Source organism: Gopherus flavomarginatus, chromosome 16 (assembly GCF_025201925.1).
Source record: "Gopherus flavomarginatus isolate rGopFla2 chromosome 16, rGopFla2.mat.asm, whole genome shotgun sequence".
NCBI classification, from domain to species: Eukaryota; Metazoa; Chordata; order Testudines; family Testudinidae; genus Gopherus; species Gopherus flavomarginatus.
The window spans coordinates 20,865,090-20,875,915 of NC_066632.1; the positions used below are offsets into that span (position 1 = coordinate 20,865,090).

General features: G+C 38.4%; 1 protein-coding gene across 1 annotated transcript; it reads right to left on the bottom strand.

Moving 5' to 3' along the window:
• Positions 1-640: 640 nt before the first annotated feature.
• Positions 641-3,071, bottom strand: HOXC9 (homeobox C9). The gene is made up of 2 exons (XM_050925989.1): positions 2,534-3,071; positions 641-885 (listed from the first exon to the last, which is right to left on the bottom strand). Exons 1-2 carry the CDS (start codon positions 3,069-3,071, stop codon positions 641-643), a joined length of 783 nt encoding a protein of 260 aa, XP_050781946.1.
• Between the last annotated feature and the right edge of the window lie 7,755 nt (positions 3,072-10,826).

Consider the following 10,826-nt stretch of genomic DNA (forward strand, 5'->3'; position numbering starts at 1 on the left):
TACCAGTGCTAGATTCGCTGGTGCAAGGAGGGTGTCTCCTTTAAGAATCCCAACATCGTTTTGAATACCATTGAAAAATAAACTCTGGTTGTTGTCTTTCAAGTGGAGTTTAAATAAAAGACACCTGCAGGATAAGGCATTTTTTTCCTTCTTTTTTTTTTCTTTTTGTAACGTTAAGTATCTATTTACACAGAACTGTTCTACCAGAGCAAACATAACAATATTACAGAACGGGTCTGAGACAGGAATAAAATACACAAATAAGTACACCAGAACAACACTATGACAGAACATTTTTGAGCCTTTTTCCTCATTTTCTTTTGTACAAAATATGCACTCACAAAGTCATGAACTTAAAAAAAAATAAAACACTGGATCAGTTTAACTTACGAAATAAAATACTAAAAAAAAAAATTCAAGTACTTTTCTTTTTTGTTTTCTGAAAAGGACAAAAAAAATCATTTTATTTTAGCTGCATTTTAGAAAAGCCTGGTGCTCCCAAACGCTTGGCTGTGTTTAACTAATTCTAAACACTGATCAGCACATTCAAAGTCAGAAACATTTCGAGCCAAAGAAACAGCTTCGCCTTCTTCCCTCCCCTCTCCTCCTTTTCTCTTGCATTGATTTGACTTTGCCAACTTTATTGCTGTTCTTTATCGGTTTTTTCTTTATTCATTTTCTTCATTTTCATCCTCCTGTTCTGAAACCAGATTTTGACTTGGCGTTCAGTGAGATTAAGAACTCTGGCTACTTCGTACCTCCGGTCCCGTGTGAGGTACATATTGAATAAAAACTCTTTTTCCAGTTCCAGGGTCTGATACTTTGTATAAGGACATCTTTTCTTCCTCGTGGAACGTGCGTGAATCCAATTTGCCACGGGATTGCCTGAGAAAGAAGATTTAAAAAAAAAAAATCAAATAATTAATGTCAACAGCTGCCTTCCCCTCTCCTCACACCCAGATGATCTTTTTTTTTTAAATAAACCTGTTTAATTAGGAAGTAGGTAAATATTTTAAAGTGACCTTCAGCAGGAATGAATGTGTTTATTTTTGGAGGGGGGCCATTTCCTTCCCTTTTTCTATTGCTCTCAGATAAAAGTTTCAGTAAATGAAACCGTAGCAATGGGTTTAAAATAATAATCATCCCCTAGCAGGAGTAATCTAAGAACATAGTCATAAAAAGTAAAAATTCCCACCATTTTATAGGCCCATAAACTCTCTTTACAGCCTCTGCTCTCCAATACCTTCTCTATAACCAGACCAGTCCTGGAAATATCTGGAGGATGCCACAGAATAAATTCATTGGCTCCAAAAAATACAGTCTTCAAGCCTAAAAGACCTTTCTCTCTTCTTCCCCATTCCCACTTTGTTAGGACGAAAAATTTACACTGTTTTCTCCTTAGAATCATCTCCTTGATCCAACCGTAGGCTTTTTATAGAGATATCTTCCAGCAAAGGAGAATGTTTTCCCTGATCCTACTACTTGTTTTATCACAGATTTACTTTATATAGTCACGTATGGATACTTATATTTATGAATGCATACATGTAGAGATACATATGGGGCTACACCGACACCCACAGACTCACAATGTATAATTTATAAATCACCATTTCATCAGATTGTTAGGCCAGAAGTCTTAATAAACACATGGCATGCTTGTGTATGTGTGTGTGTGTGTGTGTGTGTGTACATGTGTGTGTGTACAGGCATACACACCCACAGACTTAACTGGACGTTTATTCTAGTTCTAACAGATTTGGAATCACACTTTATTTTGCCCTCTGTGCGTTACCTTTATACACTCACTATACTGTCAGAAGCAACTATCTGCATTGAAGAGACACATGGCCATTCTGAGATGAACATTTTAGCGTGGAAAAGACCGGTTACATTTGTAATGGTGCAAGGGGCGTCTGGCTAATCAGATCCTCAAGTTTTTTTGCACTAAAGTAGATGGGCTTTTTTTCAAGTGTTCGGTCCAATATCCTGCCAAAAGCTGCTTTTCGCCTTTATCTAGCCCCATAGATTCTGTATGCCTTTGCCTCCCATAATCCACACTCCTTAACACTTTTCTCAGGGCAACCACCTTCCCATTTATTCCCACACGTTTGGAGTATTTTATGAACAATTACATAGGTGGATATTTTTAAAGACATGTATATACCTCTCTCTATTTATCCCTGGGTGCTTTTCTCCCCACCCCACATGCCCATATCACTGAATTAACTCTCAGCTAGAAGGGACTCTTCTTGACTGAAAGTGGAAATATCTGAGAGAGCAGGAGCTTTGGTGGTTAGGCTGGGTTATGAATATTTTACCACAGAAACAAATAGATCCCCCCCTCTTTTTTAATAAAATGGAAATGAAACTACTTTGTCCTGAGGTTAGACTAAGGGGATTTTTAAACCCAGGTCTTCCTGTATATCTGGAGTTTTAGGACAGGGCCCTCTAAGGTAATTTCATTTTATTGAGTACTGTACTAGAGGCTGTAATGCCTCCCCGGTTGTAAACAAGAATGACTTCAACTTACTAGGGTCTAATTCGTTCTTTTCTTCTTTGTGTTTGCTCGAAGCGACTGCCTCCGATTCCGGAGAGGGTATAGTCTGCGGAGTTCGGTCTCTGAGATCACCCGGGGATCCGTACATGTAATCCGGATAACTACGCCCGTCCACCGGGCCACATTCCGCCCTTCGGCCGGGGAAAGCGTCCGGCTTGAGCCCGTAATGCCTGCTGCTGGGTGGGAAGCCAGGGAAGGACACAGCGCCTGAGATGGGTTCCAACCAAGTGCGCATATACCTGGTGTCAGCCCCAATGTGAGGCTGGTGGGTATACGGATGGTAAACCACAGAAGACTGAGAATGCACGGGAGCCCATGAAGTAGTAAAAACGGCCGGTTTAGGGGCAAAACTGCAGGATGGAAAATCGGCACAGTCCGGTACTAATCCTGAAGGTCTAGCGGCTGCAGGGTGAGAGCCAGTGGCTGGGAACCTTGATGCCAAGAGCTCTTCATTTTCATGACTTATCAAGGAATCTACATAATAGTTGCTTATGGGACCAGAAGCCGACATGTTCCCCCCTCTTTTACATTCATAAGATTATTGTATGAACTGTATGTGTACTTTTTATCTTCTCATAGAACAATCAGGGCAGGTAATTATTTTTTCAGCCTTTCCCAGTTTGCTATTGGCTCTCAGCTCTCACGTGATTGTATTTACCCAAAAATACAGTGTGGATCAATCCGCAGGTCTTTTTTTTTTTTTTTTTTTTTTTTAAATAGAGACTATGCGACCTGGCTTTTCATAAAACTCTTGAAATAATGCAGCTATTAGAAGCAATGCCTCTTGCATTTTCATTAGCCAGAGGTGGCTATGTCTGGCATAAAAAGCAGTCCTGCTAATGAACCTATAAGGTATGTGTGTAAGGTATCCCAGGAACTATTTCTTGACGTAATTCGTCTCTGTCTGTCCTTTGCTTCTGCAGCTTGTATTCTGTAATGGATACATTAAATTGAATATCAGTAAAAAGGGACTGGTTCAAAGTGTAATAGAGGTGTGCTTCCCATCATACTTCAGCACCACCCAAGGAAGGATCTGATTTTAGGCTCTTTTAGCCTAAAAATAAATGGACTTTTTGTCATCTGTTACAGGGAAATAGAGTCGTCAAGCCTGCTTTAGGGCAAGAAATCTGCTGGTCACATGCATATCTATTTTTTTATAACTGTCTTCTGGAGTGGAAAGGATAACCATGTAAAACATGAGTGGAAAATATTAACGCCACCACCGCCCCCCTCCCCCAAAAAAGACAGCTTTTGCAGACTCTCTCTGAATTGTTCGGCTAGTAGCCGTGGATGTTTTTATGTCCTTCAATAAAATTTTTACGAGGATCATTTGATTGTTCATAAATGTGTCTTTCATTAAATAAACCTGTAAGAGTGAATTTCGGCTATAAGGCGTAGCTGGGAATGGTGAAACCTTCTGAATATTTACAGCAAGCAACAATGGACACTTGACACTTATTATCATTTTAATGTATGGAAACTTTTTTTTTGTTTTTTGCCAAATCGATTGAAATAGTTTGGCTTCTGTTTTTTGGGTGTTTTTTAATTCTTAACATTCGGGCTGCATTTTGAAAGAAATAACCTTCCCTTTGTAGAGGAAGGCAGGTAGGTAAATAGATCACGCCCATTGGATTCTGGAAGAATGGAGTTAGTGGATTTCTCTAGAAGAGAAGGATAAGAATAACATACACAGAATAGCCACTTATTTTTTTTTAAAAGAAAGAAACAAAAATGGGCATTATCTAGTGCTGAGAAGGGCATTCATCACTTCGAATTTCATAGTAACTGGAGTGGGATGAAGGTGGATGCTCAAAATTTTGCAAGAACAAGAAAAGTGGAATCTCAGAAGGTTATGGTGGTTTCTCGCAGAGCGAGACAGATAGACAAGGAGAGGTAGAGAAAGAGAGAAAGACAGGGGCATATGTCCGTTAGTGATTCAGCATGCACCAGTGACATACATTATGGACAGTGTATGTAAGTCCCGTGAACACACATGACATGAATGCTTTTTCCCCCAGTAAGTAACATATAGGAAATTCGAGCATGAAGAAAAAGCAGATGGCTACAGATACATGCCTAAAAATGAATTAATATATGATGTTGCTTAAAAAGCCCCCAACACTTAGAAACTTATAGTCCATGTTTCAGCTGAGAAAAGATTAAAACTGCATCTTAATTCCAAAGTTCTTAATAAATATGCACAAATCTGCCCTAGTTTCTGTTAGAAACGTATTTAATTCTATCAAAGGACCACTTTAAATAGAAATTGATTTCTCTATGTGTATGAAAATCCAAATTCGGACAGAGTTTATGAAATCTGAAGTAATCATCTCGTTCTCTCTCAGAATTTATTCTCATTCCGTTTTAGATCCTATGCTTTATGTGAGTCCTTAAAGGGAAATATTCCTATAGGAGTATAATGTCCCCTTTGGCCTCTATTGAGTTCAATTTATTTGTCAATCAAAAGTCTCTAGTGACAGTTGTTTTTACGTTCATGAGGGAAAAATATACTCATCAATTCTTTCTCTATTTCCATTTTTGTTAAATACTCACTATGTAAGATTGCTAAGATGCTGTGATGTAAAAACGTGGAGGTGTAAAGGAATCTTATTTTTGGTACATGGGTGAATTATTGTATATGGAGCCTTATAAAAGAATGATTGTCTCTGGATATTTATGCAGAAAGAAAGAGAGAGAGAGAGAGAAAGAGAAAGAGAGAGAGAGAGAGAGAGAGGACTTTACAGAGGGAGAGATAGAGAAGGGCAATGAGTGCAAAGGAAGACTAGTGTGAAATTTGGGGGGGGGAATGACAGAATATACAATATATGAAATACATAAGGAGCAGAGATTATAAAAACACAGGGTTTAAATAAGTAAAACCAGTTCTTGTAACCTTAACACAAGCAGACAAGGTCACCAATTTAGTTGTGAATGGTGCATTTCTGGTGGTACACAAAGGAAAACATTGCTGGCCAAGATTTCTTTTATTTACACGGAAACTTTCATTAAATAGAATTGTTTACTCTCCATAGAGCTGCATAGGGTTTTTTTTTTTAAAGAATCATAACCTTTGCAGTACCAGCCTATTTCATTCAAGGAGCAGTATGCTTTGAGCAATTACCCAGTTCAAAACAGAGAGAGGCAGCTCATCTTAAAGTAAAATCAAAACATGGCTTAGCATAATTTGATCAGAACATTTAGCTGTGTAATTGCATAACATAACTCTGAGTCTGCAGCGAAGTAAAATAACGTTCATTTATGTTTCTATCTACATCAAACCTTCTACGTGGATAAGAGTAAGGTTTCATGAATAAAGTCCAGTCGCAATGCAGGGCAAATGAATACATATTTTGAAATAGACTTATTTTAGGGAGTAGTCTTTCCAACCGGAGGTGAACGTTAGAATTCAAATCTGGTTTGCTACACAATCAATACCAACAAGGTTATCTTGCAACATTTGTGAACGTTCTAGCTAGACTCTGAGCAGATATGATTCTGTTTCCATAAATGTCTCGCTACTTGTTTAATGGAAGATTCCCTTTACTGAAATGATGTTGAACTATCATTTCTCATGTAGGCTGTCTAATATCTCTTCCTCCTCCACCTCCCATTATTCTGAAAGCAAAAACTTCTGTGCATTTAACATAACCAACAGATGACTGCAAATATAAATAATATCAAATTTGGGGGGGGGGAATACAACAAAACTCATGTAGATTTGTAATTGTGACGTTAAAAAAGCGAACGCCATTGTTTAGTTTATTGATCACCGTCTGGACACATTTAGTTTTGACACCTTTTCGAGCGAAATTATTTCCAGTCTCTTTGGCCCCTTGTGTGTGTGTGTGCATCAGATAAGCGTGTGCAGTTTGCAGAAATCCATTCCTTCTCTGTTTTGATTGCACATAACCGCAGACGTTTATTCTCTCAGTCTTGCAGTTTCGCTTTGATAAGCTTTCCTTGATTTCAAGGAGATGAAAAATCATCATCATCATCATCATCATAAATACATAAAAAGCCCAGGGCCGTGTCTTTTCAGCTCTGTGACACTGCAATTTTTTTTTTAAACTTTACGAACTAGCGGTATCAAAGACTAGTTTGGAGTCCCACAGCAATTGGAAATAAATAAATAAATGCACAAGTCCCACCACCTCCTTGTGGCAATTCAAGGCCTGAAGTACACTAGGCAGCTCTCCACACAGGGATCCAGTGCAGCTGTCCGGATTTGCACCCTGAAGCTGTGTGGAAGATGAAAGCGGTGCTCTTTATAAATAGCAATAGCAACTCTCTATGGGTTACTGGCTACCAGAGGAAGACATTCAAGAAGGGATTTGATCGACAAACTCCAGTGAGGGCCTTGGGATTAGCAGACAACACTCCACCCTTGACAGGCAGACAAACAGCGACTCCAAAAACGCATTCCCCGCTTCCACTTGGTTCAATTAACACTGTCAAGTTCGTATTAATAATCTACTTTTCCCTTCTCGTTAAACCCCTGCACGCACACACACACACAAGCACATGCACGCACACACACACACCCTGCATCGAAGCAATCTGAAGCCGTGCTGTGTTATCTCTCCATAAACAAAAACGAAACTAACCATACAGACAGCTCTAATTTACACAGGAGCAGTGAATATCGCTTTGATTTTAATCCCTCTGCAGAATAAAGTTCATCCCTCACCTCGCATCTCTTTCTCTTGTTATACCTCCGCAAAATGTTTCTTTATTTCTTTTGTTCTTTTACACCCTCCCCCTTTCTCTTATGAAAAAAAGAGTACACAATGGGTTGGATTGCATGAATGTAGAGCAGACTGTCTGAAGTCAGTAGAAAATATCCCCTGATCTCCTACAGGTCTTTTATTTTTCATGTTTACCCTTTTTAAAGCCACTCCGTGAAAAGGAAAAGCCAATTTCAGCAAACTATTCCTGGTGGATCCCATAGCAATGCAGCTAGCTGTTGTTTTGTTTTCCAAATTTCTTTGGCTACTTTCATATCATATTTCCTCGGGGTTTTTTTAAGACGTTGGACAGAAAGGATCTTCAAAACAACATATTACCGATGAGACTTGTCTAAAGGTGCCTTTATATGGACATAATATTTAAATTGAGCCGAAAATGAAGGGAGGAAAGGGGACAGGTAAATAAAACGACCATTCAGTTTAAAAATTACTCTAGAGGAGTTTTTACCTGTTTGAGTGTTCCTAAACACACGCACGCACACACACACACACACACACACACACACAAGGCTTTGTTGCTAAGAATTTTGTTAGAAGTTATGACTTTGGATTCCAGACTCCTTAGTGTCAGAAGGTAGAGGTAATAGACAATAAATTCCGAAGCGCAATTAAAGCCCAGGACCAATTTATTTAACTGTGTTATGGTGTCTTTCCAAAATTTCAGGTTTCCACTAGACGAATCCCATTAAAAACATCCAGAGTTGGAAGCTTGTCTAGAGCAACCGAAGGGGGGGAAAAATCTTTAAATGACACTAACTGCTAATCTCCAAGGCATATTAGGTTATCTTGGTTTGGGGTGTGATATGAAGTACAGGTCAACCAAAGGGGAGGGGGAACATTTCAAAAAGAAGTAAATTAAAAGAACAGCAGGAAAACAAGCCTGAACCCAAAGAGTAAAACTGTATACTGCCTGAAGAAACATATTTCTATACGTCTCCTTCTACATTTATTATGTTTCTGTCAGACACCCTGTAATTAGCATAAATAACTATAGTTCCAAGCAGCAACTTTTGTCTGCAAATTCTATGGTTTAGGCTGCCCAGTTGCACTCCAGCTAGAATGAAGGAAAATCCAAGGTGTTACGATGACAATCATGCACACAAACCGGACAATAACTTCACTCCATTTATTAAAAAGGGGGTGTTTCAGCTGAAGGCCATGACTTGCAGCTGAGTATAAACCACTGGAGCTCTGGGCCTTGTTTAATTATACCTGCCTTGACCATACCAACCTACCTCTTAACCTGTCTTGGTCTAAAACAAAGTGAACTTTCTTTAAAAATAAATCAAACACCACATATTCCTCCCTCTCCAACTGCCCCCCACTTCTCTCTCACACACACATAGCCTTGATTTGATTCTGTTAATCATTTGTAAAGATCATTTGCACACCCCAAGAGCTGGTTAAGTAACATGGTGACTGTGTGAGAATCCAAGACACCTAAGCATAATAGCCCTTAACACAGGGATTTGTTAGTATTTCGAAAATTCTAGACAGCCGCTCCAGATGATTTTTCAAACGTACCACAGGCACGTATCTTAGTGAAAGCTAAGCTTTCAATGCAACGTCCCAAGCTCAGGCGAGGCAAACGGCTAACTGAAACAAGGAGGGATTAAAAATATATATCTGCACCTCTTGAGCTGCAGCAAAATGGAGGCGCCTATAACCAAGCCCTAGCCACTCTGTTATGAATTTACAAGCTCCTACTCACTTCTAAATATATTTTTCTTCCCCAGGAGGTATTTTCTTAAAGCACCACAAAAATCACCAGAAGCAGCAAAGAATAAAACGCATAGGAACCCGTAGAGTCACAGACAAAGCCTTCAGGTTTTAAAATTGCACCTGCTGGGGAAAGAGCATTATATAAACATAGGCAAGAAAAATGATACAATCGAGCAGATAGTAATATTGCTAATATTTTACCCGGATAATAACAGCATCAGAAAGTGCGTGCATGCTTAGCCGCAAAGCAAACAAAAATATATGAAGTGAGATGAACGCGAACAGCGTGGTGTCTTTTTGACTACCCATGTTTTTTACATAAAAATAAGGAAAATGTACACAAAATTGTTAAAGCCAATAAATTCACACCCTCATGCCTTCTGATCTAATATCATAATTAAAAAAACAGTAGGGGAGGTTTTAACTTCTATTGCGTTTCTGGAGTTGTGTTGCTAAACATAGATTAATTTCAAGCTTCTATTTCTCTACAGGGATGTAGCCTTTGATATAAAATCTATCTTAATATCTACAGAATAGATATTTTTTCTTGTACATGCTGTTAGAAGAAAGAGATAAACATCTGCAAATTGTTAATACAGAAAAGGCGAGATGGTATGTGTATATATATATATATATATATGTATATATAATGAATCTTTTAAATCATTCAATTATGACAGCACTAATGTCAAATAATTACACTTAAAACGAGCAATAATCAGCCCTTTCCCTGTTGAAATATTAATTTAGAGTACCACGAAGCAGATTTTTTATTAGTTTGTTTTTTACAACTTGCATATTACATTTTTCAAACCTGGTTCAACCTAGGTGTCCAACCCATAAGTCGTTCTCCATGCAATACTGCTTTGAACCAAATCCAGAGCTAGGATACCTTTTCCACACTTAAAAAAGATCATATTTAAGACCGCAGAAAAAGAAAACCGATACTTTTTTAAACTGTTGGCTTAGGACTATACATTTACTTCTTTTCACGTGCTTTTTTGTCTGATCTGAGCTACAATATCAACATTAAATGTCTCTGCTAGGTAGAAGGGACATTTCTGTTTCTACAATCGAAATGTATTGTTTGCACCGAAAGTTTGTTACGGAACTGTTAAGCATAAAGTTAGAGTAGAACGCAAACATAGAAATGTTACAGTACAAGAAAAATATGTATATATATTCTGCCCTTTCTCCCCCTCCAAAAAATCTGAACCCGGTGTAAGAAAAAGAATGGACTCTGACATTTTGCCCACCCAAAACAGTCATAGTGGTCTTATCATTATACTTTCCCCACAACAAAACTTTTCCCCCCTCTATAATGTTAACACAACCCGGACTGGGAATTTCTTTTATAATAATACAACAGACAATATCTGAAGATTCCCTTCTACCGTCTCAGTCTCTTTTCTATAATTATTTTGTCTCCTTATTCCTATCCGCCATTGGTATCCTTCCGGGGGAAACACACACGCACAAATACACACATGCATTATTTGTGTGTAACCCTGGATTTTTTTCCCCAAATAGGTGACGTGTAGATGTAACTTTCCAAACTTTTCCAAGAGGCTTTCTTTTTTTTGAGGAAAAAAATATCTCCTTTTACTTTGCCCAAGAAAGATGCTAATCATATAGCCTAGCCGACTCATTTTCTTAATCAACAGTTACTTAGCTTTTACACGTGTCCTCAGTGGATAATAGTTCATAATCCGGGTTGTAGCAGAGCAACACAAGAGAATGTGTTCTTAAAAGTGGAACCCTCTGATTCTAGCACATAAAATGGCTATTACATTTTAAAT